The sequence below is a fragment of the Corapipo altera genome, unplaced genomic scaffold (genome assembly GCF_003945725.1).
Source record: "Corapipo altera isolate COAL_440 unplaced genomic scaffold, ASM394572v1 127719, whole genome shotgun sequence".
NCBI classification, from domain to species: Eukaryota; Metazoa; Chordata; class Aves; order Passeriformes; family Pipridae; genus Corapipo; species Corapipo altera.
In genome coordinates, this window is record NW_020885171.1 from 27,535 (window position 1) to 54,183 (window position 26,649).

At 53.5% G+C, this 26,649-nt stretch overlaps 2 protein-coding genes across 8 annotated transcripts; one reads left to right on the forward strand and one right to left on the reverse strand.

Annotated features, from left to right (window-relative positions):
- Positions 1–21,097, forward strand: LOC113940064 (KAT8 regulatory NSL complex subunit 3-like). Of its 7 annotated transcripts, none has more exons than XM_027631121.1 (21): positions 1–284; positions 1,555–1,725; positions 2,895–2,985; positions 3,606–3,791; positions 3,917–4,048; positions 4,477–4,593; positions 5,095–5,196; positions 5,339–5,410; positions 6,193–6,267; positions 6,834–6,991; positions 7,590–7,653; positions 8,306–8,506; positions 9,007–9,163; positions 10,378–10,455; positions 12,996–13,184; positions 14,741–14,813; positions 15,817–15,965; positions 16,643–16,755; positions 17,274–17,493; positions 17,839–17,972; positions 20,990–21,097. In XM_027631121.1, the coding sequence occupies exons 1-21, from the start codon at positions 40–42 to the stop codon at positions 20,990–20,992; spliced, it is 2,730 nt and encodes a 909-aa protein (XP_027486922.1). In that variant the 5' UTR covers positions 1–39; the 3' UTR covers positions 20,993–21,097. The 7 variants fall into 7 exon arrangements, with proteins under 7 accessions (XP_027486922.1, XP_027486923.1, XP_027486924.1 ...); XM_027631122.1 differs by having other exon boundaries at positions 9,010–9,163; XM_027631123.1 differs by lacking the exon at positions 10,378–10,455.
- A 2,572-nt stretch (positions 21,098–23,669) lies between these two features.
- Positions 23,670–26,249, reverse strand: LOC113940062 (AT-rich interactive domain-containing protein 5A-like; the record flags this gene model as incomplete). The annotated part of the gene is given in 7 exon segments (XM_027631119.1): positions 23,670–24,377; positions 24,379–25,101; positions 25,326–25,409; positions 25,411–25,462; positions 25,568–25,665; positions 25,884–25,936; positions 26,017–26,249. Coding segments are annotated over 7 exon segments (1,723 nt in total), but the record flags the coding sequence as incomplete, so codon positions are not given.
- Between the last annotated feature and the right edge of the window lie 400 nt (positions 26,250–26,649).

Below are 26,649 nucleotides of genomic sequence, written 5' to 3' on the forward strand. Positions count from 1 at the left end.
CGCACGCGCAGTGCGGCGGGAGGGGGGAGACCTCCCGCCATGTCGCAACGCTGCGGGGACCGCGATCGCGATAGGGAGCACGACAGGGAGCGGGAGCTACAGTGGTCGGCCCGCAGGATGGGTACGTCGCTGCTGCTGCAACTGTCGGCGCACGAGCGAGAGCTGGACCTCGTGTGCCTCGATCACAGCTACGCCAAGCCCTGGAGCGCGCACCCCGATGCCAGCGCGGCCCGGCCCGCCCGACTGCTCTTCATCACACCCCGCAGGCACCTCGGCACCGCCCCGTGAGACACCGAGGGGCTGAGGGGAGGACTGAAGGGGGAGAGGGGGAGGTCTGTGGGTGTGTCCTGAGGGGCTGAGGGGGCTTGCGGGGAAGGAGGGTCTTGAGAGAAGAGGGTGAGGGGTCTGAAGGTGGCCAGGGGGGTCCTGAGGGGCAGGTGGTGGGGCTGTGAGGAGCGAGTGGGTGGTCCTGAGGGAGCTGAGTGGGCCTGCGAGAGGAGGGAGAAGGGCCAGGGGGACCCTGAGTGGCAGGTGGGGGGCTGTGAGGGGGGCCTGTGAGGATCCTGAGGCGACTGGGGGGTTGAGGAACCTGTGGGGGTTTTGCGTGTCAGAGAGAGCTGTGTGGGGCTGGGGAGTCGATGAGAAGAGGGGAGGGGGTGCTCAGGGACCTCCCTAGGGGCTGGGAGCTTGTCTTGAGGGGCTTGTGGGGGTCTTGAGTGACAGATGGGTGGGCTTTGAGGGGAGTCGGGGCTCCTGTGGGTCTGGGGGGACTGCTGGGATCAGGAACCTGTGTAGGGGCTGAGAGCATGTCCTGAGGGGCTGTGAGGTGGGAAGAGGAGCTGTGAGGCAACAGTATGGGGCTGGGGGTATGAGGGAAGGATGGGGGTCCTGGGGGGTAGTGTGGGGTTTGTGGAACAGAAGGGTGGGGGCACCCTGAGGTCCCAGGGTGGACTGTGGGGTGGGTAGGAGGGTCGTCTGGGGTGAGAGGCTTTAAGGGGTCCTGAGGGACCTGTGAGGCAGGTGGGGGCTGTGAGGGGAGCCTGTGCTGTCTGTGAGGGGAGCCTGTGCTGTCTGTGAGGGGGAGCTGAGGGGCCTGTGTAGGGCTAGGGTCATGTGAGTGGTCCCATGGGATGGGGGAAGTTTTGGGGGGCCTGAGGGGAGGAGCAGGACAGGCCCTGAGGGATCTGTGAGAGGCTGTTGAGGGAAGGGGAGAATGCGGGCCTGGAAAGACAAGAGCAGGTTTGGGCATCCAGAGAGCTTGTTTTGTGGGCCCAGGTGGTTTGGTTTGGGGTCCAGGATAGGCTTGGTTTGGGGGCGCAAGGCCTTGGTTTGGGGGTGCAGGGGCTTGGTTTGGGGTCCAGGATAGGTTTGGTTTGGGGGTGCAGGGGTTTGGTTTGGGCATCCAGGGAAGCTTAGTTTGGAATCCAGGGGGCTGCCAGGGCACAGATCAGGAGTAACAGGGTCCGTGAATCTCAGTGCCCACCATAGCAGAGCCCAGGGTAACCCATCCCTGTCCTAAATCCATCCCTGCCCTAAAGCCTTGTTCCCTGGCAGGGAGGCCGACATGCCAATTGACGTGGAGACAGTGACACCCACCCCGGTGCCCCTGTACGACAACCAGAAGGCCCGGAGTGTGATGAATGAGTGTGAGAGGCACGTCATGTTCGCACGCACTGATGCTGATGCACCTCCGCCCCCTGATGACTGGGAGGAGCACGTCAACAGGTACCCAGGGACAGGGAGTTCTGGCACCCCGTGGAGTGCTGGGAGGGTTTTGGTGAGACTGGACACACAGGGATGTTACCAAACTGAGCTATGTTCAAGGAAAATGGATTTTTTTGTCCAAACTCATCTGGCTGCTGTGAAATCTGAGTGTGATGGTGGGGGGTGGCCCAGCTGGCAAACCTCTCCCACATGGCATCACAGAATCATTAAGGTTGGAAAAGACCTCTGAGGTCATTGAGTCCAACCTGTGCCCGATCCCCACCTTGTCACCCAGCCCAGAGCACTGAGTGTCACGTCCAGTTGTTCCTTGGACACCTCTGGGGATGGGGACTCCACCACCTCCCTGGGCAGCTGCTTCCAATGCCTGACCACCCTTTCCAGAAAGAAATTCCTCCAGATGTCCATCCCATGAATCCATCTCATGTATTCAGGGGAGGTTGGAACAGTGAGTCATAGAGTGATGGTACAGATCCATAGACTCATTTGGGTTGGAAAAGCCAAATTTTTAAGATCATTGAGTCCACCCATTCCACAGCACAGCCAAGGCCACTACAAACCCGTGTCCCCAAGTGCCACATCCACAGGGATGTTAAATCCTCCCAGGGGTGTGGACTCCACCCCTGTACCAGGGCTGAATGGCCTGTTCCATGAAGGAATTTCCCCAGTATCCAACCTGACCCTCCCCTGGCACAGCTTGAGGCTGTTTTCTCTCATCCTGTCCCTTGTTCCCTGGGAGCAGAGCCACCCCCCCCGGCTTCACCCTCCTGTCAGGGAGTTGCAGAGAACAAGAAGGTCCCCCTTGAGCCTCCTTTTCTCCAGGTGGAGCCCCCCCAGCTCCTTCAGCCCCTTCCCCACTCCATTCCCTTTTCTGGACACACTCTAGCCCCTCAGTGTCTGTATTGAGGTGAGGGCCCAGAACTGTCCCCAGGATTGAAGGAGCCTCAGCAATGCCCAGCACAGGCAGGGATCTGGGGAGTCATTGGATTACACGTAGATCCTCAGTTCAACCATGTTCCAATGTCAAAGAAAATGAGGATGTGCATAAATTCCACCCTGCGGAACCCTCCAGCCCACAGTGTTAACATTATGAGGAATTTGGTTGTTTTATGGACAGCAGCTCTCAGGCCCCAGGCATGTGTGTGACAGCTCCTGTTTGTCTCTCCCCACAGGACAGGGTGGACCATGGCCCAGAACAAGCTGTTTAACAAGATCCACAAAGCGCTGCAGTCGGACAGGTTGGCTCGCCTGGCCAACGAGGGGGTAAGAGTTGTTGTTGTCTGTCCTTCTCAGCAAAGCCAGGATGGAAGTCTTGGCCTTTGGATCATGTAGCCTCAAGGAACAGGCAGCTCTGGGCTTCTTTGAGCCATGATTTTTGTGGAATCATAGAATATCCTGAGCTGAGAGGGACCCACAAGGATCCTTGATCCAACTCCTGGCCCTGCACAGGCACCTCAGCAATCCCACCCTGGCCCTGAGAGCGTTGTCCAAACACTCCTTGAGCTCTGGCAGCCTTGGGGCTGTGACCACTGCCCTGGGGAGCCTCTTCAGTGCCCAACCACCCTCTGGGGGAAGAACCTTGTCCTAATATCCAACCTAAACCTCCCCTGACACAGCTCCAGCACGTTCCCTCATGTCCTGTCACTGGTCACAGAGAGCAGAGATCAGACCTGCCCCTCAGGAGGAAGTTTTGACTTTCTGGGAGGGCTCCCCTCAGTCTCCACTTGCCTTCCAAGGACGGGTTTAGTCCTCATGGCCAGATGTTGGGCTTTGCTTCCAGGGGTCTTAGGGCTGCCCAAGCTAACACTTCCCTATGGATCAGGATGCATGTGACATGCTTGATTTTCCTCATGACTGTTCCTTTTGGATTTCCTGGTCTCCAGGCTTGCAATGAGCCTGTCCTGAGGAGGATAGCAGTGGATAAATGTGCCCGGAGGGTGCGCCAGGCCCTGGCCAGTGTGAACTGGGACACCAAACTTATCCAGTGGCTCCACACGACACTGGTGGAGACCCTCAGCCTGCCCGTGCTGGCCGCATACCTGGATGCTCTGCAGACCCTGAAAGGAAAGGTGATAAAAGCAGTGGGAGACTTGGCTGTCGTGGATGACCTTCTCCCTTTATCCAGCTCGCAGATGGAATTGTTATCCCTTGTTTTGTGTGTGTTTTCTCAGTCCCTCCTGGCCTCTGGTTTCAGATCCCCACGCTGATCGACAGGATGCTGCTCTCTTCCACGGCCAAGACAGGAGCAGCTGGGGCTGAGGCTCTGTCCCTGCTGCTCAAGAGGCCTTGGGACCCAGCAGTGGGTGTCCTGTCCCATAATAAACCAGTAAGTGCCTCTGGGGGGCTTGTGGGGAGCGAGAGGTCCCACATCATCTTTATTCTTCCTCTTCCTTCTACCTCTTCTGTCTTCTCTACTCTTTCCCCCGCATTAGACTTGCTCAGTAATGGGGAGTCCTTCTGTTGGGCATGTTCCCCCTGGACTATCCCAAGGGAGATTTGGCTTGGGAAATTTATACTCCTTTCCACCTCTGTCTTCTCCCTGGGCTCTTTTCCCCATGGTTTTGACTTTCTCAATGACAGGGAGTCCTCCTGTTGGGCACATTTGCCCTGGACTGTCCCAAACTTTGGCTTGGGAAAACAATCACTTAACAAGCTGTGCAAGGTCCCTCCTGCTTCCCTATGCAGGCCAGGCAGGCAGTGAGGTCCCTCCAGAGAAGCTGCTCTCCCTGACAGGTCTCTTTTTGAACTTTGCAGAGCAAGTTGCCTGGTTCCCCTCTCATCCTCATCGCTTCCTCTGGCCCTGCCAACTCCATGTTCCCCGCTTCCCGACGGCATCGCTTCTGGCAGTCACAGCTCTCCTGCCTGGGAAAGGTGTGTGGGCTCGGCTCTAGGGGAAGGACAGAGCTGCTTCCAGAAGCCTTTGGTGCACCAAAATCCTTGGAAAGCAAAGGCTGATACTTGCAGCCTCAGGGTTTGCCACTGGAGACTGCATAGGGATGGATTTGCCCAAATCCAATGTGTTTGAGGTTTTTTTGATACTGTTATTAAGGATTGATGAGGGTTCTGGTAGGAAGGGGTTGGAGAAGGGAGACTGGAGGTCATGTCAGTCCTCTTGGCTATGGAGCTGCTCACTCATCTCCTAATGAGTGTGTTTGATATACTGGAGTGAGGGGAGACGTTTTCTGGTGGGAATCCATGGGGAGTTCTCCATTTACTGTGGTTTTAGTAGCTAGAAATGAATGCTAGGGTAAAGAAGGAGAGAAAGCACGAGTTCATGTGTAAAATGGGCTCCGTTCTGTGCTAATTGTTGTCGGCACCTGCTGTCCTCAGTAAGGCCTTGGTTAATTCCTGATTTTCCCTCTCCATTGGCAGGTGATTCCCATTGCCACCTCCCTGCTGAACAATGGCAGTGGGGTAGGAGTGCTGCAGTGCCTGGAGCACATGATTGGGGCTGTGAGGGGCAAAGTGGCAGAGGTGAGGGAGAGGTAACGGGTTTATAAGGGAGTCTTTGTGCTCCCATTGACCTTATTCCCATTCCTGGAGGTGCTGTGCTACCCCAGGGCATCATCTCATTGTCTGTCCTGCTTCTGCATTCCTGTGTTTTTATCTCCTGTAGATTCACAACCACTTCTCTCACAAGCAGATCATCCTGATCGGGTGGAACACGGGTGCCTTGGTGGCCTGTCACGTGAGTACCTGATTCCTTTACATCGTCAGGGAAGCACAAGAAGGATACGGATCTGTTAGAGCAGGTCCAGAGGAGGCTGCAGAGGTGCTCCAAGGGATGGATCCCCTCTGCTCTGGAGCCAGGCTGGGAGAGCTTGGGCTGTTCGCCTGGAGAAGACCTCTCCAGGGAGACCTGAGAGCCCCTTCCAGTGCCTGAAAGGGCTCCAAGAGAGGTGGAGAGGGACTTGGGACAAGGGATGGAGGGACAGGACAAGGCAGAATGACTTCCCACTGCCAGAGGGCTGGATTAGATGGGATATTGGGAAGGAATTCCTCCCTGTGAGGGTGGTGAGGAGCTGGGATGGAATTCCCAGAGAAACTGTGGCTGGCCCATCCCTGGAAGTGTTCAAGGCCAGGTTGGACTGGGCTTGGAGCAACCTGGTTTAGTGGAAAGTGTCCCTGCCCATGGGACTGAATGGCCTTTAAGACTCCTCCAACCCAAATCCTTCCAGGGTTCTGTGATTCTCCCAGAGCCCACTTGGCAGCCTCAGTTCAGAGATGGATTTGAGAGGCTGTTACACTTGATGGGTTCTCCTTGTCCCTTTCCTCTTTCCGTGGCCTGCTTTTGACCAGTCTGTGGTTGTGGACTGTTAGCAACTTGAGTCATTTAACATTTTCTAATCACTCTTTTAATCTCCAAAGCCAAGTGTAGCTATGGAAAGTGTTTCTGTGCCTGGCACAGCAGCTTATGCTCCTGGGATGCTCTGTGCTGTGAGAATGCTGAGTGCTGCTCTTTCTGCCCAGGTTTCAGTGATGGAATATGTCACTGCCGTTGTGTGCCTTGGATTCCCACTGCTCACCGTGGATGGCCCTAGAGGGGTAAGGACCAGGTGGAGCTGTTGAAAGAACTCTGCTTTTCTTTAAACCTCCCTACATTGTTTCATGGAATCAGGCTTGGAAGTCCAGTGAAATTGGCATCTTTTTGCAGAACATCTGTGTGATTTGTCTTTGAAGGAGGTGTTGCATTTAGAGTAGGGACTGTTGCATTCCTGGTGGGATTCCTGATGCAGTAGCAGGTGTGAGAGGTGCTATCTGTGCATGTCTCGGCTGTGACCTGTTTTTGCTGGACGTGTAGATCCCTCGTTAACCATACCCTGGTTCCCTCATTAACTGTATCATTTAGCACCAGAGCTGGTTTATTCCTTTATGAGCTGAACAGTGTGTGACTGGCTTGGGAATAATTAGAGCTGTGCAAATGCAGTGGCTAATTCTGAGGGTGTTGGAAATCCATCTGGGAGGTGTTTGCTGGAGCAGTTTTCATCTGGACTCAGTACAGCTGTCAGTCCCATCGGGATTAACCCCAAGTGCCTCTTCAGGTGTTCAGCTCCAAAGATTCTTCATCCTGGCTCAACCCTTCCAGGTTGCAATTCCCTGTGCTCTTGCAGGATGTTGATGACCCCCTCCTGGAGATGAAGACCCCCGTCCTCTTTGTCATTGGGCAGAATTCCCTGCAGTGCAACATCGAAGCCATGGAGGATTTCCGGGAGAAAATCCGGGCAGACAACAGCATGGTGGTGGTGGGGGGAGCAGATGACAACCTCAGGTAACACCCTATCAGGTGGATACTCTCTTTTCCCAGGAATTCTGGGCAACATCTGGGCGTGCTGTGTAAATAAACCCCAGATTTGGTACTGGAACTAAGTGGGAATGGCATGAAAATGCTCCATACTTGGGTGAGTTTGGAATAATTGCACCAAAAAGCTGAGCCAGTTGTGTATGGGAATGGGGTTGCCTGATCTAGAGCTGGACCCAGAGCACAGATCAGGTTTTAGAGCATCGTATGAATCAGAAATCTCTAGTGGGAAAAATCAGTAAAGGAGAGGAAAGAAAAAAACATAAAATTCTGACACTGGGTCTGGAGAAAGAGCTCTCAAGTGTCAGATTTGCTTTGGCAAATGCTTTGGGATGCTGGATATTTTTCCTCAAAGTTTGTCTTGGCACTTCTGAGGGATTAATCTCAACCTTCCAGTAGCTGGTGCTCTTGGGTTGTGACATGAAGGCTCTTACTCAGGCCTTACTCAATGTGTAACTGGGTAAGGGACCCACCTTGTGTCACTTGAATCTTTCTCTCAGGTGAGGATGTTGTGAGCATGGAAGTGGAAAACCAAACATGTTGATTTCCATCTGGTTTTATTTCCCAGGATAAGCAAAGCCAAAAAGAAGTCAGAAGGCCTGACCCAGAGCATGGTGGACAGGTGCATCCAGGTAACCATGGGAATCTTCCCTTCACACCTCCAAAAAAAGGGGTAATCCCTGCCGAAATGTTTCAATGCCCAAAGGTTCCAGCCAGGATTGGTTGGATTGAAGGGAATCTGTCTCCTGAGGGGAATTTCGAAGTGGCTGTTTCAGTAGAGACATGAGATTCCTGGTGGTTCACCTTAAACAAGGAGCAGTTTCCTAAGTCTCTCAAGGGACACAGGTGGTATTTTTGGGGAGTTTGAAGAAACCATCCTATTTCTCTCCCAGGTGTCCGAAATCAGCGGGTTGTGAGTTTTAATGAGAAAACCAAAGTCTGTCTGTGAGGTTTTAGATGTTCTCCCTGTGGAATATTAGACCTCCAGAGCCTTATCCATTTGTCCCTTTGGGAATCTCATTCTTTGATTTGTCTGTGAGTTCATAGGGAATCTTCTTGCAGGATATTAAACCTCTAGAGCCTTATCCATTTGTCCCTTCAGGAGTCTCATTCTTGGGTCTGTCTGTGAGGTTTTAGGGATTCTTCCTGCGGAATATCAAACCTACAGAGCCTTATCCATTTATCTTTTTGGGAATCTTATTGCTCCTTTGCTTCAAGCTGTGAAGATCCATTGTTAGAGACCTGCCCACCTCTTAATCCAGCTATTTATTCCCTCCTCCCTAGGATGAGATAGCTGACTTCCTGACTGGAGTGCTGACCCGAGCCGAGAGCCACTCGAGCTCTGACCCCCGGGACCTGGATGCTGAGAAGAAGAAAAAGCCCCGTGACTCCACCAGGAGGGATCTATCCTTTGACTTGCCAGAAAGGAACAGCAGACCTACCTCCCCCGCAGCCAAAGTGCCAGCCTCGCCCTCAGGATCAGAGGTGGGAGCTTTTCCCAGGGTAATTCCAGCTGGGAAAGGCTGAGGTTGTGTAAAGAGGTACCTCTGTGCCACTGAAATATGTGGTGAGAGCTGTGATTAGTGTTGAAGATGGAGGTAAGAGGATATGGAGGAGTGATGACCTCAAGTTGTGCCAGGGGAAGGTTAGATTGGATATTAGGAAAAAGTTTTCATGGAAAGGGTTGTAAAGCATTGGAAGAGGCTGCCTAGGGCAGTGGTGGAGTGACCATCCCTGGAAGTGTTCAAAAAACACATGGTTGTGGCACTTGAGGATGTGTTTAGTGTGACTGTGGTGGTGGGTTATGGTTGGACTTGATGATTCTAAAGGTCTTTTCCAGCCTTAACAATTCCATTGTTCCAATGGCTTGTGGTGAGACAAATGAACCTTCAGAGATAGGTGTGCTCCAGCTGAAGGATTCCTGACACTCAGGGTTAAGACTGACTTGAGGAAACGTTGGGGTAAGAGGTGTCCCCCTCTTCCAGCAGGACTTATCCAGCGTCTCCAGCAGCCCCACTTCCAGCCCCAAGACCAAAGTGGCCACCGTGTCCCTCCAGAAGCCCCCCCCGGTGGGCACCACACAGCTCCTCAAGAGGCAGGTGCCGAGGGCAGACACAGTCCTGACACACAAGCAGGCACAAGGTAATTCCCTGCAGCTTTCCCACCCTTTTAGCATCCAGATTTTTGGTCTTTTTCTGTCCTAGTGTGTGGAGGTTTTTGTCTTCTGAGTCCTGTCTTGAATTCCAAGCTCCCCGTGGCAGCTTTTTCTCCAGCTCAGTCCCTGTCACTGCCATCTGAAGAGATTGGAGGGTTGGAATTATGTTGGGAATGATGTTTGTGGAGCTTGTGGAGTCTTCCTGCTGTTGGGAGTGGGAAGGACTTTCACTTTGGCTCATCAAATCCCTCTGTAGCCTTGCTCTAATCCTTTTGGAAGTGGGAGCCCCTTGTCCCGTGTCATGAATCCTTGAATCCTTGAAGGCTCCCTGGGAAGAGACTGAAGGTGCTCAGGAGAGAATAAAGATGCTCAGGTGATGTTTGAGGCTGTTGAATTGAGACTGAAACTGTGGGATTTAGGGAATTATAGAGTGATCTTGCAGTAAATGACTGTCCTGTTAGTGTTGATTTAAAACCTTTCTGTGCAGCTTCATTGTGGTGGTGAATGCCCAGAGTGTAGGAAGTGGTTTTGTGGATGAGGATCCTCCTGGCAAATCCCTGGGCAAGTTCTCCATCCTTCCTTCTCTCCTTATTTCTTTGCCCAGGGCAGACCTGAACAGGCTCATTGTTGTCTCCTGTGACCTTCCACATCCTCTGAAGCCTTTTCCTAATTCAAGGATAGACTCCAGGAGGAAGCTGAAGCTTGCATTTTCCTTAATTTCTCAGACAATGGACTGAAGGATTGTATTCCTTTGTTGTTGTAGCTGAGGGAAACAGTTTCCAGGTAGCACATGGGAGACAGGAGGAGAGTCTGTGGGTCTTTTTGGGTCTTTCGCTGTGTCACGGCTCTCTGCTTTAGTCAGCAATGCTGCTGCTCCTGGCTGGAGCTGCTCAGGGATGTGCTGGCTCACGTCTCCCAGCTGCTCTCAGCTCCTTGGTGCAACTGAGCCAAGCTTAGCTGTGCTCTTCCAACCAGGCCTGCTCTTGTTTCCAGGGCCTTTTCACAGTGGCTGTGGGGCTGGAGAGGGCTCCAGGTGAGAGGTGGAATGAGGAGGAGGTGGCTGTGTCTCCGTTGTGCCTGTGGCTGGATGAGTTATGTCCAGAGCTCTGTCTCTGCTCCAAGGTCTGTCTGTGGTGTCCCTGGAGCTCCCTGTCCCCTCCAGAGATCCTGTGATCCTGTAATTCTCTCTGATTCATTTCAGCTCAGTTTGCTGCTTTTCTGAAACAAAACATGCTGGTGAGGAAAGCTCTTCCTCCTGGCACCTCTTCATGTCTCTTTGGTGAGTATCCTCTCACTTCCCGCTGTCTTTCTTCCTATCTCCCTCCTCTCTGTCTCTGCTCCCTTCTTCCATCATCTTCCTCTCCCCTTGCATTGATTTGGGGATGTGGCCCAACGTGTCCCCTTGTCCCCCTGCTTTTTGCTTCCTCTTTGCTGTATTTGGAGCTGGAGCCAAGGGCCCATTTTACCTGGGAGCTGTGACTTTTCCTGAACTCTTCCTTGTTCCCAGTGGATAAAGGCAGTGTCTGGCAGCTGGTTTACTCTGATGGACTAAAGCTTTGTGCACGAGTTTAACCCTTTTTCTTTGCTGGGGGTGAGAAGGGGACATGGACATCAATCTGAAGAGCCCATGTGTGGTTGTGGTGGAGCATCCCAGACACGTGGGAGAGAAACAAGGGACAACCAAGTGACTCAGAAGGGACACATGGAGCAGCTTTGCTTGGTCTGAGGGAATTAAAGCAGAGAGGTCAGGGAGGGGGAAACTGTGATGGATTAGGGAGAGGGGTGGCTTTGAGAAGCTGTGATAGATTGGGGAGAGGGATACTGTCTGGACCAGGAGACATGTGGAAATGAGCGCTCCATAGTCCTGGAGTCTCTCAAGTTGAGCACAGAGGTAACTGAGTGTGTCATGCTCTGAGGGTTTGGAATCAAGGGGCAAAATCCATAGTATCTGAAGATGTGTTTTACTATCACAAATGACAGTGAACGTGTGGATCTGGGGTTAGGAGGGCAGGCAAAGTGGAAATCCAAGGATTTGGGAGACTGTGGTGGTGTCATATGAGTATGTCAGTACTCCATTAGGGTGCTGAGAGCTGACATGGGTGAGAAGTTCCTCTGCCACCCCAAATGCTGTTGCCTTTAACTCTCCAACCATGGTAATCAACCCCTGAGGCAGGTATTGCCCCAGGCTGGTGGTTTGAAAGGTTTCTTTCCCTCTTGAGCCTGGTTTAGGGGTTTCTTTCTCCCTGGAGCCTCACTTGGAGCTCTCCCCTGTGCCATGAGGGGAGAGAGCACACTTGGAGCCCTGCAGGGGAATCCCCAGATGGTGGGAGCTGTGGAGAGCCTGGCACAAGCCTGGGGGGGCTGTTCATAACTTCAAAAGCCAGTTAAAATCTCTGGGCTTGTTAATGCCTGAGATGTGAGGCAGGAAGGGGGGTGGAGCTTCATGGATCCACAAGGAAGAACAGGGTCCTCCCTGGAGTGGTGGGAACACAGAGGGACGTTGGGTCACTGTTTGTTGACGCTTTGAGGGACACCTGACACCTGTGCACGTGCCTTTCACTGTCCTGCTTGACTGGTGACCCTTGGATGGGGCTGTGGGGCCTGCAGGCTGTGCACGGCTCCGAGGACTCTCTGGATGCATCTGGGTCTGGATGGTGCATGTTTGGAGGAGGGCAAAGGCATGGAAGTGTTGCATGAGTGAACAGGCCTCAGGTCCAGCCATGGAGAGCAGGACAGCAAGCTTGGCACTTGTCTTGGGGACCAGAGCAGCCCCAAAATGCTTGGAGCTGCCTGAAATTTTGGGATTTGACTGCAATCCTGTCCTACATCCACAGTTCTGAGGTGTGTAGGTGGTACACAGTGTATAAATATATACGTACACACACATGTCTATATCTATTTTATACAATATATCTGCACCTGGATATTTATAGATAAAAAGGGATGTACATCTTGGCCTCTGGGCTGTGGAATACATGGCTTGGATGCCCAGGACCATCTGGATATAGGGAATTCCCAGCATTTCAGGCTGGACTGGATGATCGTAGGGGATGCTGGATGGGCAGGATGTGGCAGCTTGTGGCTATGTCTTGTTCCTGAGCTGTTGTGGCTCCCCTGTGCTTTTTCACAGGCTTTGGCCCTGGGAAGTTTATGCTTTAGGGAGGATGGAATGGATGTGGCACATCAAGGATGTGGCAGCAAAATGACACATTGGTGTGGAAGAGAACTCTCAATATGTGGGTTTTCTCCCCAAGTACCAGTGTGGGGCTTTGAGGGGCTTGGCTTTGCTGCAGCACCTTTTCTGCTTTGCTTGGTACCTCCCGAAAACCAGCCCAGCTCCAGGAAGAATAATAGGTGTGCAAATCCCTTGGCTGTGTTGGAGGAGCAAGTAGGCTGAGCTCTGATCCTGCACCATCTCTGCAAGTCTCCACCTTGATCACCTCACCTGGAAATTAGGGATGTTGGAGGGACCTTTTGCCAGGAATTGGATGTGCCACGCTTTGAAATGAAAAGTGTTGATGTGGAGGTGTGGTATCACTGTCCACATCCATTTCCCTTCTCTGCAGAGGCAAGACAGATGTTACATCCCATCCTGCCTTAGCCTGTGAGTAGCTTAAGCCAAATCCTGGCCTTAACTCAGCACAGGACAGGCAGGAGCCAGCTGAGGTGGAAAGGAAAGCGTGTTCCTGGTGCATGGGAGTGGGCAAGGCTGACATGGAGGGAGCTGAGGAGGTGTGTGCATGGGCATGTGTCCCTCCTGTGCCCAGAGGAGCAGCGCTGACCTAGAGGTGCTCAAACAGCTCCTTCTGTGTCCCCCAGTTCCGGTGCCAGAGCCCTCGGAAGGGGCTGAGAAAGATGATGTGCGTTTGCAGCTGAAGAGGCACCAGCCCCCCAGCCCGACCCAGTGCTCCAAATCCTCCAAACGAGCCAAAATCAAGGTGACCATTGTCTCCCACGGGGATGCTGCTGCCATGGGCACTGGAGCTGCCCTCACCACCCAGGCAGAAAGTGAGTTGTGGCTGCACAGCTGCTTCTTAACCCAAAAACGGGGCCCTGGCTGTGCCCAGACCTGCCCTCAGGGGCACCTGCAGGGAGGGGAGGGAGCTGTGATTTATTGACCTATTGCTGCTATTTTTGGAGGAGTTTGCTGCAGAAAAGGTGGTGGCTCGAGGTGTGAGTGGCTTGGGGGCAGCTGGGGGAGTGTGACATGTTGGGGCTTGGCAGGAGCCTGTTTTCCATAGCAGTTGGAATTGCACGTTCCAGCAGAATGCTTGACTGCAGCCTGGAGCTGGGATGTGAATTTTACACCTTCCTGTGGTCTTACACCTTCCTCTGGTTTTACACTTTCCTCTGGTCTTACTCCCTCCTTCCTCTGAGTGTGGACCTGCTGCTGGAAGCAGGATGCTGGTCCTGCTGGACCCCTTGCTCCACGTAGGTCGGGTGCATCTCTGGTTCCGCTCCTCCCACCTGGAATATGCTCCTGCTCCATGTTCCTCCCTTTCGAAAACCTTTGTGTGTTCAGACACTTCAGCCCCGTGGGGCCTGGAGTCTTGGCACAGCACACAGTTGACGCACATATAAAAATCCCAGTTTTCCTACCTCTGCATCTGGGAAGACCCACCACAATACATCCTGTATCCACGGAGAGGTGATGTGCTCCATCTTCTTCCCCTTGAGCCTTTGGAAGAGAGGCCAAAAGCTTTGGCTGCTGTTCCCTGTGACCCTGAAGGATGTTTTCTTGTCTGGAGTGTGTGTTTTCCTCCTGCCAGAGCTCCAGATCCATAAGGTTATGGACTGAAAGTGGCTCCGTTCTGCTCAGAAATCAGAGCTTTTCCAAGCTGAGAAATAATTCTGCTCCTTTCCAAGCACCTCTTTGCTAATTTAACAGTTGTTTTAAACTGTGAAAGTACCTAAATCCACATCGTTTTGGAAGGTTACAGTTGATCTTCGGGCAGCTTTGAAAATCTCTGCTTTCTGGAGTCTTTTTTTATTTTATTTTATTTAATTTTCCAAACTTTACTTCTTTTCACAGAAAGGAAATGAATTACAGAAGTAAAACATGAACCAAAACAAGAATTCCCTCTTACCCGGTGTGAGCAGTTGGAAAGCACAAGACAAACACAGTTGTATCCCAAAAAACACCGCAATAAACAAATCTCGTGACTCGTCGCATCCCTGTGTATTTTGTAAAGTGTCTTTAATTAAAGAATCCTTACAAAATCCATCAACCAGATCCCAAAAATCCATTGAAGTGGTTCAACTGTGCCATGATGAACTTAGGAGGGGATTAGTGGAGACAATGTTTAGGAGATTTGGATTTGGTGTCGAGGGACTGAGATTCCCGAGACTTTGGAAGCTGATTCCTTCAATCTTGGCTGTCGTTCCACAGTAGTTTTGATTGGACTTTGTTCTTTGGGATGTGTGTTTTTCCTGGAGAAGATGTTCTGGGGGCAGGATGAGCCCACGGCCGTGCCTGTGGGTACTTGTGTGAGAGGGGGATCCATAAAAATTCCCTAAAGCCCCGTGGAGGAGGGAAAATGAGGATTGTCCTTTTTCTCTTGCAGTTGTCTCTGGAAAGCCGGTGCCCATGGCCGTGTCTGGAGCAAAGGAGCTCTCGGGGCTGCTCTCCACCCCCAGGTTAGTGGGAATTTGGGATTTATGAGCTGTGAGTCTCTTCGACGGGAAACACCACAACAGGGCAGTCCTGCATATGGAGCTTTCTGGTTTCTTGCTTCTCACTGGAATGTTCTGCCATGTGGCAGGAGGCTTTTGGGCTCCTGAAAACTCATTGTCACCTGGGAGTTGAGCCTGTGAATGGCAGAAATGGGCGGAAGTAGAAGGTATTGTGGCTGTTGGGTTATGTTTTATGTAGTTCCCCAAATTCAGGTTATCTGTTTTTTGAATGACTGGGGTGACTTTGGCAGAAATTCAGTGTTTAATCCTTCCCTTAATTCCCTTTGACAGTCAAACTTTTATTTTCCCAAAGACAGGGAAAACCCTCAAAGTGACTCATGAAGATCATTAACTGCCCATAGGGATTTCTGTTGGTGGATGAATCTCATGTTGATGCCTGTTTTCCCTTCTAATTCAAACCCAAGCTGTGAGCAACCAGACTGACTGATCTTGTTGCCCAGAGAGACTGTGGATTCCCTATCCCTGGAAGTGTCCAAGGCCAGGTTGGACAGGGCTTGGAGCAACCTGGTCTGGTGGAAGGCGTCCCTGGGTGGAACTGGATTTGAGGTCCCTCAAATGGGACCCAAAATGTTTTGAGATTCTGTGATCTGTGAGAGGAGAAGAGTTGTTTTAAATAGAAAGTAGGTTTTAAACAGGAAGAGTATTGCTTTGGGGTCAACGACTTTTGTGTAGGGTGACCCAGAGAGGTGCACGCTTGTAACAAGCCCTTCCAGTTTGGAAATCCATGGATTTTGCCAGAGGTGCTCCTGCAGTGGAACAGGGAAACTTCCCTTGGACTTGATGATCTTAAAGGCCTTTTACAACCTTAACAATTCCGTGATTCTCTTGCTTTGGGTTTTTGTAGCTGAACTCCCTTCCTCCAGGAGTCCTGCTGGTTGTTTGGGTTGGTGCCATCTGTGTCCCTGTGCAGTTTGTCACTGACGGGAGCCTCTTTCTTCTCTTTTAGGCTGAGTTCAGCAGCAGAGGCGCCACTAAGCCCCGCTCCAGCTGGAATTCCCAGTAGCACAGCTCCCAGTGCATTCCATGCCCTGCAGAGCAGGCTGGTGGCCAGCAGCACCCACGGCCTGCAGGCCCAGCCAGCCAGTGCCCTCCAAGGTATCCACCTCCCCATGTCTTTCCCGGGAAGGTAAAAGGTAAACCAGGTTCAAAATCACTCAGTGGAGGCTCTTCCTTGCATTCCCTGGTTGCTTTGGGTCTGGTTGAGGCAGGATTTGTATGGATTTGCTGTGGAAGATGCAGTGGGATGCAGCAGCTGACCTGATAATTGTATCACTTGTATGTAATGATGCCTTGAAACACCAAACCCGACCTCTTCTTGCATCTTGGGTTTCAAAGGTGACCCCATTTATAGCTGCAGCAGTGGAATGAAGCTGTGCTGGGGGGATTTAGGTGGGATATGGGGAAAAGGTTCTTTCCCCAGAGGGTGGTTAGGCACTGAACAGGCTCCCCAGAGTTTGCTCGTGGCCTCAAGGCTGGTAGAGCTCAAGGAGTGTTGGGACAACGCTCTCAGGGACACAGTGGGATTGTTGGGCTGTCTGTGCAGGGCCAGGAGTTGGATCCATGATCCTTGTGGATCATCCAACTCAGGATATTCCATGATTCTATGAAACATGTGGCACTATGTGTGTAGAGCAGTTTAGAGGATTCCCGCCAACCTCGGGTTTCTGCTCGTTAAAGAGCAGGTTTCCAGCCATGGGACACACCTGGAATTTCATGCTGCTGAATTCTTCAAACCTGATTTGATTCTTTTCCTGGATTTTTTTCTTTTTTAGGAGCAGCATCTGCCAGCAGCCTGCTCCAAGGGCTGAGCTTCAGCCTGCAGGACATTGGGACCAAGACATCCACCCTCCCTGCCAGCATGGCTGCTGCTGGGCCACCTGTGCAGGTATCCGCTGGAGATCCCACAGGGAAGCTGTGTGCAGGCTGGAGTTAGAGGGAACTTGGACAAGGCCCTGTTTGCTCCAGGACCAGGGGAGATGAGGAGGGGAGGCTCAGTGACAGGTCTAGAGAAGGGGTCTGTGGGAAGGTGTTTCTAGGCAACCTTCTAGAAAATGCTGAGTTGGAGAATGGATTTAGAGGAATCAGGGATCATTCTCCTAGATATTCCGGGAAAACACACACCTGTGACCTCTCACTGTACTGCTCATCCCTTCAGTGTGAGGTGATTTCATGCATGGCTTCATTTGGAGTGGGCTCAGTTTCTCCCAGTCATAGTATCAAGCCGAAATGAGATGTGCAAACTGGAAGGGACAAGTTTACTGGCATTTAGACCTGCATGTGACCAAGAAAAAAGTGGGAAAACCATGACCTCTAACACCTCTGGCTTCTGTGGGAGGGAGAGGCTGTGCCACCGCCTCATCCCCTTTCCTTCCAGGTGCTCAGTGCTGCTGCTTGTCCTTGCAGAGCTCAGCTGTGAAGGCTCCCACAGCCCTGCAGAGCCTCAGTGCCATCACCACAGACACGGGCACCATCGTCCGCACCATCCCTGTGCCCACCTCCCTGGCCCTGGGGGCCTCAGCCAGCGGGAAGCCCTCGGCCATCCACCAGCTGCTGACCAATGGGGGGCTGGCCAAGCTGGCCAGCAGCCTACCAGGGCTGGCCCAGATCTCCAACCAGGCAGCAGGTGAGGGACATGGGGGCAGGGAGGCATCTGGAACACCCCCGAGAGTGAGGAAGAAGGAAGGACTGGGCTGGAACACCCCACCACCCTGAGAGTGAGGGATAAGGAGGCAGGGAGGTGCCTGGAGCACCCTGAGGGTGAGGGAGAAGGGGGGCTGGAAGGTGATCCAGGTACCTGGAGCACCCTGAGACCAGCGTTCCCAAACCTTTTTCCTTATGGACAACCACATGTGCTGGCAGTTTCCAAGGAGCCACCTCTGATGAAAAGGCTTCTGGTGCCCCCCAAGCTGCTGATTGTGGCTTCCACAATCCCTCTGTCTCAGGGACATCTCCCATGTGTGTTTTCCAGGCCTGAAGGCGCCCACGACCATCACTGTGACCCTGCGAGGGCAGCCCGGCCGTGTGAGCACCCTGAGCCAGGCAGCCATGGGGATGATCCAGCCCCAGCTGGAGGAGCAGCCCATGCAGACACAGGGCCCTCAGGTAATCTGGGATACCCTTCCCCACGGAACATGTCCATCACTGCTCACCTGAGCTGTTTCTGACTGTCGCAGTCCAAGGGCAGGTGTGGCTGTGGTGGGGAAAGTGTTCTTGGTCACATCTCTTGGGTGTGATGAGTTGGTGGTTGAGAAGATCCAAGTCATCATCATGTCTGTGTCAGGGTTGATTGTGCTTGATATCACAGAATCATGGACTGGTTTGGGTTGCAAGGGACCTTAAAGCTCATCCCATTCCACCCCCTGCCATGGGCAAGGACATCTTCCACTAGACCGGGTTGCTCCAAGCCCGATCCAGCCTGGTCTTGGACACTTTCAGGGATCCAGGGGCAGCCACAGCTTCTCTCAGAATTCCATCCCGCCCCCTCCCCACCCTCACAGGGAAGAATTCCTTCCCAATATTCCATTTAACCCTACCCCCTGACAATTGGAAGCTATTCTGCCTTGCCCTATCCCAAGTCCCTCTCCAGCTCTTGGAGCCCCCTTTAGGCACTGGAAAGAGCTCCAAGGTTTTTGCAGGGCAACCTGTGACAGGGCCTCCCCACTCTCCCAGGGAACAATTCCCAATATCCCATCTAAACCTTCCCACACTAATACTGCACCAAGGGAACCTCCAGCTACACTTGGAAAACTGCCATCAGCATGTTACTGAATCCCCAGGTAAAAATTACCCTTCAGGTGAAGCCTTTGGATGGAAGTTGGGTGAGTACAAAGAGCAGCAGCCAGAAATCCTTTGGTTGTCCTGTTAGAGCTGACATTGCATCTGTCATTGCTGGGAGTTCCCATGCAAAATCATGGTTTACTGCTGGTTGAAGCTCAGATTTGGGAGCATCCACATCCTTCTCAGTTTCTTTCAGTCACTGAGCTTAGAACCTGGCTAAGGCAGAGCTCAGAATCCCAAGCTGGTGCCCCTCAGATCCCCCCTGAGCACCAGGGGAGTAACTTGTGTAGGTCTGAAACTCCTCATCCATGTGGGAAACAGCTTTTGTGCTTTTCAGTAAACATCAGAGCTGCTGTGCTTCCCTTCATGTCCTTGTTACCTTTGAGACCCCCTAAATACCCAGGAGAAGTGATGGAACTTGACACAGATTGACTCCAGGGTTGAGTGGTTTAGAGAAGGGTTAATTTTTTATGTGGTGCCACTTGAAAGTGGATATTTGATCCTGAGCTGTGACTTTTCCCTACAATGCTGAGCTTGTGTGTTGAAGGCAGGGCTTAATTGTGTGACTGGTGTAAGAGTTGCTTCAAAAGCAAACTGAAAGCTGCCTTTTACAGGAAATGGGGTGAGCTGTGTGTTTTTGTAACTAATTATAGCCCTTGACATCAGCTCCCTGTCCCTCTGGCGCAGAGGGTTACGTAATCCAGGGCTTCCTGGAACAGACTGGATTTACAAAAGGCTTTGGGGGATAATGCTGGGGGCTTAAACTCTTGTGTTTTCAGCAGTAGCCAGAGCTATTGTTGGTTGTTCCCTTTGAAATTCCAGCTGGGCCTTTGCAGGAAGCTGGAGGCCATTTCAACTGGTTGAGGATTTCAACTGTGCCTGAAGCATCTGAGCTGCACTTTGAGGGGGTAGCTTTCCTTCCCCCTAGGCATCAAACAGGAGGTGGGAGATTCAGGAATCTCCCTGTGGAGTTTGGTACAAATGCTTCCTGTGAGAGCAGAAACAAGAGTGTTTTATGTGGCTTTACGCTGAAAATACAGGTTAAAACTTCAGCTTCTCTTTTCAAGAAACTGCTCTGTGGGGCTTTAAGGGTTGGGTGGGTTTCCTCTGGCACTGTGGTGACATCCTGGGAGCAAGCTTCAGGGACTGAGGTGATGCTGGATCACAGTTCTGTTTTCTGCCAAGATTTACACAGCCAAGTCTGGAGCTGCAAATCTGGGCTGAGTTTTGGGGTCTCCTGCAGAGGGCATGAGGAGACATGATTTCAGCCCTTGTAAGCAGGTGGGAATACCTTTCTTACCCTTTCAGCTCCTGGGGGGAGGAATATTATTTACAGCTAAGGGAACACCATAAAATTGCTGCACAAGGCAGAAAAATCCAGGTGTAACCTGCCTGGGCATCAGGTGATGCTCAGACTTGAGCTGGAGCTCTGCTGGTTGGTGGTGGTGGAGGAAATCAGATTGGATCAGAGGAATCGATCCAAAAAGGTGGATATCTGCTGGAAAGGCCACTTTGGAGTGTGAATTGTCAGCACAGCACTGGGAGGGCAGCCAGGAGAGCACAGACTGCACAGGTCAGGCACATGAAACAGACCCAGAGGCACATGAAGAACCCCTCAGGTGTTGGGAGCTCTCCATCTTGAGATACAAATCCCAGCTTCCCAGCTGTCCCAGTACTGGACATCTGGTGGCCCCTGGTGCTGTGGGACCAGCTGATTCTTGTCAGTTTATCTTTTACAAGCAAGAGGGAAGAGCTGCTGATGTGGAGGATGGTATGGCTGTTCCAGTTTCTGCTGGTGTCACTGGTGTCATTGTTGGGTCTGTACCAGGTGGGAATCACTCCTGAGCCTCTGGTTGTTGCTTTACTACAGGAAAATCCAGAGCTTGGTGATGTCTCTGACAGCCAGAGATGGAGAGATGGTCAGAGCCATTACATTCCACTCTGGAAAAGGCAATGATCCTTGGGGGATCTGAGCAGGGAGGTTTCCTTGGGGAATCTGAGTGGTCTGGGAGTAGAGCGGTGCCAGTTTTCGTCGTTTTGGTTTCCCTGCCTGGGTTGTGCCAGCGCTGGGGTTTGTTTTGGGGTTTCACTCCGGAGAGTGGACCAGGCCAGGTCCTTCTGTTCAGTCCGGAAGAGCTGAAGGGTGCAGCATTGGGATAATCCCAGTGCTCTCCATGTCCCCATCCCAGGCTTGGCTCAACTGCACCTCCAGCCCTTGATTTTTGCTTCACATGAAGCAACATTTGCTTCATGGCCAAGATGCTTTTGGGGGGCACAATTCCCATCAGCTCCCAGGGTGAGCACCATGTCCCCCACTGCTGATCCTCTCCCCTTCTCCACAGTGACCACCACCAGCCCCATGAAGACCCTCTACGTCATGTCAGCCGCCAGGCTCTCAGCTCTCACCAAGCCTGGGATGAGTGAGGCTCCTGCCATGCCCCTCACACTGCTGGGCATCCAGCCTTCCTCCTCCTTCTGTTCCTCCTCCTCCACTGGTGCCCTCCCCTTTGCTACCCTGGTGCACCCCAAGGTGGGACCTGCCCTGCAAAGCCCCTCCAGGATGCTCCTCCTGACCCTAGGGAAGGGTGACAGGGCCCTGGGACACCTCAGGGAGAGGGTCAGCCTAGCCAAGAGCCACGTCCTGGGGCCCCTGGAGACCCTGGGGAGGGCTCCCCCCATGGTGGACAACGGCAGCACCATCATCCACCCCAGGGAGGCTCAAGCCAACAGACACTTAGTGCGCATCCTCAGGCTGGACAGCTCCTCCAGCATCACCCGCCAGCCATAGGGACCCCAGGGACCCACAGGAAGGCTGAGGGGTGGGAAAGGAGCAGCCCTCTGGGCAGAGGAGTGATGTTTATCTGGGTTTGTTATTGTTTAATAAAAATTTCCTTTTTTATTCTTCTGTGCTGAGTTTGTGGCCACAGCCCCTCCAGAGGCAGCTGGGGGGAACTTGTGGTGAGGGTGGATTTCTGGAGTTGTAGAGAAACGGAGGGACAAAATAGGAATGGATACAGGGAAGGATCTACATTGTGGGTCCTGGGAGCAGGGGGGCAGCTCCTCCTGTACCTCCCTTATAGAATCAGGGAATCATGAACAGGAAGGATCATCCATCCATCTCTGGGCCCTGCACAGACACCCCAACAATCCCACCCTGTCCCTGAGAGCATTGTCCAAACACTCCTTGAGCTCTGGCAGCCTTGGGGCTGTGACCACTGCCCTGGGGAGCCTCTTCAGTGCCCAGCCACCCTCTGGGGGAAGAACTTTTTCCTGATATCCAACCTAACCCTGCCCTGACACAACTCCAGCCGTTCCTGTCACTGGTCACAGGGAGCAGAGTCAGAGCTGCCCCCAATGAGCTCTGCCCTCAGTCTCCTCCACAGGGTTTCCCACCTCTGGATAGAAGACTCAGCTGATTCGTCGTGCTTTTGGGAATATTTATACTTCCTGAAAAAGGCTCAGCTTTGATCTGCCCTGAACCTTGACAGCCTTTACAGCTGCATTTCCATCAGACACCTTGAGCTTGAACCACCAGCTGTGATGAGACTTTTGTGGATCTCTGGGATAATCTCAACGCTCCCCATGTCCCCATTCTAGGCCGTGGCTCTGCTACACCCCAAGCCCTTGACTTTTGCTTCCCATGAAGCAACATTTGCTGGCTGAGATGCCTTTGGGGAGCACAGTTCCCATCAGATGGAGACCCATGGAGCCAGGACAGCCCATCCAAGGGCAGGAATGTGCTGAAATCTCCACTCACTTCCTCATCCTTCCCAGGGACTTGTGCAGCCTCTCACACACCAGATGACAAGGAGCGGCATTTTTGAGGATGCTGAGCTTTGCCACCATCCCAGACTCTGCTGGACCTGGTGTTCCCTTTTCCCTGGGCTTTTAGGGAAAAAAAGGGTAAGATTTTACTTAGCCAAAAATCTGGGTTCAACCCAGGCAAAATTTCCCACAGGAAAAGTTGTGGGTATGGGATGAGCTTGAGCCCAGGTTTGCTGATGGATTCCACCAAACATGGAACCTTCTCTCCAAGCTGATGGTGAAAACATCTGGGATGAGCTTTGATCTTCTCTAGCATCCCCACAAACACAACGAGGGTTTGCTGTCACTGCTGTGGTTTCGAGCACCTCAGCTTTTTCTGAAGCCACAGTTTCTAAGGCTGAGACATTTTTAGGGATGTGGTATCTCCAGTGGCCTCACTCCCAGGTGTGACAAGCTCTTGATGGGACAACTGTGGCCATATCCTTGCTCCCAAACTAGGGTGTGTAAAACTTCCCATGGAGGATCCAGGAGTGCTTGAGTCCATGGTGCTCTTCCCCAAGAGCCTCCAACATCATGGAGTGATCAGTGCTGCCTGGGAACAATTAATTCCCAATTTCTATCCCAAAACTTGGCCTTTCCATGGATGCAGCAGTGTGGCCTTTCAAAGCCAGAACAATCTCCAGGGCCAAGGAAGTGCCACCATCCCTCTGCCCTTCCCGCTGTCCCTGCAGATAGGGAGCAGCTGATGTGAGTGCTGTAGCTCTGACAAAGCCTTTGGATCATTTGCAGCAGCTCAGCTGGAACTCCTGGAAGCAAAAAGCACCTGGAGAAGAAGCTGGAAGAAGCTTGGCTGGTTCCCACTCGGACACACGGCTGTTCCATGGAATGGCTCTGATTCCCCCAAAACTGCTGTGGGAAAGCATCTCCTTTTGGAGGGAGGTCTCAGCCCTGGGGCTCCGTGTTTAGGGTGAGGATCCCCCCAAACCCTGCCCTGATCACAGAAATCCAGGACAGCCCAAGCACCGCCAGGTTCAGACCATCTAGGCAGGTTTATTCCAGGCCCAGCTTCGCCAGGTCTGGAGCATTTTCCAGGCAGACACCCAAACCCTGAAAACCCTCTGGAGCCCTGGTTAGAGGCAACGATTAAACCTCCAAATTACATGGAGGGGGGCCTGGGGAGTCTCCAAAAATCCAGGCAAGGAGGGATGAGAATGACCATCAACCGGCTCAGCCCTGGCAAAACACAAACCTCCAGCATTCATTTTGCTCCCTTTTTATAGGTGTGTATATAAAATATATATAGAACTATGTGATATGTAATTAAGTCACCACCGTAACAAGGTTGGATACAAACAGCTCAAGATCAAGAGTAAAGAGTAAAAATGACTCGGTCTAGATTGTCCCCTCTCAGCCCCGGAGCGGTGATGGCCCTGGCACTTCCCGGTGGGGCATCCTGGCCTTTCCCTCCTCCACAGGATGGAATTCCTACAGCTTGGTGTGGCGGTGGAAGGCTGGCACGTGCTGGGAGCCATAGGAATGGTGGCTGTGCCATGGGTAGGACCGGTGGCGCAGGGAATTCCTGTAGGAATTGGGGTAGTGCCCGGGGCTGGTGCCCAGCGGCCGGCACAGCTCCGGGGGCTGCGTGGAGCCCACCACCAAGGGGCTGGGAAAGGCCGGGATGACAAAGGGGTTGGCAGAGAGCGCAGGGGCCACAGGCACACCCTGAGTTTTGAGGTGCTCCAGGGGGCTCCCGAAGCTTGGCGGGAAGTGCAGTGCAGCAAAGCTGGGACTGGCCACCACGGCCTTGGGCTTGGCCAGCCCGCGGTGGCCCCCCGGGGGGCTGGAGCCCATGTCCCTGCCCTCGGCCTCCCTGGGGAAGGGGGACACGGCACCAAATTTGGGGCCAAAGGGCTCCTCATCATCCTCCTCCTCCTCCTCATGGCCATGCCTGGCCCTGGCAGCGGGTCCGGCTCCGGGGGGGCACCCAGGCCTGCACGGCAGCCCCCTGGCTCTCCCACGCTTTGCTCCGCAGGTCCTGGGGCTGCTCTGGCTCTGGGAAGGCAGGAGGCGGCTCCAAAAAATCCTTCAGGTTGGAGAAGTACCCCCAGAGTGGATGGGGGGCACTGGGCGGGAGCCCCTCGCTGCGGTAGGCATGGAAGTAGCCAGTGAACACGGCAGGTGCCGGACGCCCATTCTCGGCCCGGGGGCACCCCTGGGTGTCTGTACCCCCGGGGGATGTGCTGGTGGAGGGTCCCACCTCATTCCTGATGCTCGGAACTGTATCCTGAGCTCCCGAGGGCTCCGGGCTTCTCTCAGGGGCCGGCCGGGGCGGGTTGTGGCTGGTGGTGGCAGCGCTTGGTGCCCACCGGCCCTCGAGGCAGTGGCGTTTGTGGCAGCACCGGGACTCAGCCTCGCTCACCTGGGCCAGCAGCTTCTTCTTGGCTAGCGGGGACATGATGGGGTGGTTCCCTTTGGAGTAGAAGCTGGAGAAAAGGCACTTGTAGGTCTCGCTCTGGGTCTGGCAGGGGCTGGGACGCCCCCCCGAGGGGATGGGGGTCAGGATTGCCAAGCTGGAGCAGTGGGGTGGCATTGCTGGGATGGATCCCTGGGCCACCCGGCCCTGCTCTGGGATGTCCCAGGTGTCCTCGGTGCCAGCTGCCACCTCTGTTTTCACCTTGTCCGGAGGCATCTGCAGGCAGAGGGAGTTATTGGGAGGTGGGTGCTGCATCCCAGGATGGGCTCCTGGATGCCCCAACTTCATTCCCCCTTTTCCACTCCCTTTTTCCAACCACCCTCCACTCCCTTTTCCCAGTGATCCACATCCCTCCTTGCTCTTCCCTGCGCACCCCAGTGGATGAGGGATGGACATGGGGGTCCGAGGCTGTTCCCAAAACTTCCAGAGGAGCCACACACCTGCTCCCTGCCCTTCTCCTTCCTGGCCCTCTTGCTCTTGTCATCCTTGGAGCCCTTGTACTGCTTGCGAGGTTTGCTGGGGGGGCAGCGGCTTGTCCTCCTCCCCCTTGAGGTGCCGCACATAGGGAAGGACCAGCCTGGGGGGGGGGGGGGGGGGGGGGCACAGTGAGAACTGGCCTTGAGAGGGAGAGCTGAGGCCCAGGAAGGGATAGACACCCCCCCAATCCCCCTTGTGTGCCCACCTCTCATAGTGGCGCCGGGTGCAGGTGGCAGCGCTGGTGCTGCCGGGACTCCCTCCGAGCTCGTCGTAAACGTTCTTCCAGAGCCGGCGCCCTGTCACCTGCACAGGGAGGGAGGGGTGACACCAGGTGCTCAGGGGACAGCCCGGTACCCAGGGGACAGCCATGACACCCAGGGGACAGCCGAGTGTGCACAGGAGATTGTGATGTGCATAGGACATCCCAGCACCCAGGGGACATCCCAATGCCCAGGAGACATCCTGACACCCAGGGACATCCTGGCACCCAGGGGACACCAGCACCTCCAGACACCACTTACCAGCTCATAGGCTCCCAACTTCTCCACAGCTTTGTAGATCTTCCAGAGGTTAACTGGCAATAAAGAGGAGAGGCCGAGGGTCAGGGGGACACGCAGGGTCTCCCTGTCCCCAGGGGATTTGGGGAGTCCATACTCTGCTTGAAGCCGAGGTGGGGGATCCTCTCAATGGGGGTGTGTCGGTCCTTCATGAACTTGTAGAGACTGACCAGAAAAGCCTCCTCCTCCTCCTTCTCCTTCTCCTTCTCCCCTTCCCCCACTGGCTTCTCCTGCTCAGATCCATCCTCGGGACCCAGATCCTCCTGTGGGACACGGGAGGGGGGAAATTTGGGGAAACTGAGGCCGAGCTGCAGCTCCCCCACCCCCTGCCTGGCAATTCAAGCAGCTCTGGGCTCGTTTTTGTCACCCCGGGACGGTGGCCAAGTTGGTCAAAGCTCTGGATCCAGGCAAGAACACGAGGAACAGCTTCCAGGAAAACAGAGGGGCAGGAATTCCTCCTCCCTCCCTCCCACCGCCACCGCCTTTCTCAGCTAAAAATGTGCCCCGTTTGTTTGTTCTACATTTTCCGGAGTTATAAAACTTGTTGCTATTTTTGGGCAAAGCAGCTGCTTGGCTCCCAAGTCCGGCCTTTGATTCTTTTTTAGGGTTTTTTTTTGGTGGTGATTCTTCTCTCGATTCATTTAAACTCTTGTGACAGATGCTGGGTTTTAACGGCTCAACTATTTTGAGGCGCTTTTTTTTTGGGGTGGAAGAAAAAGCCGCTGAGGAG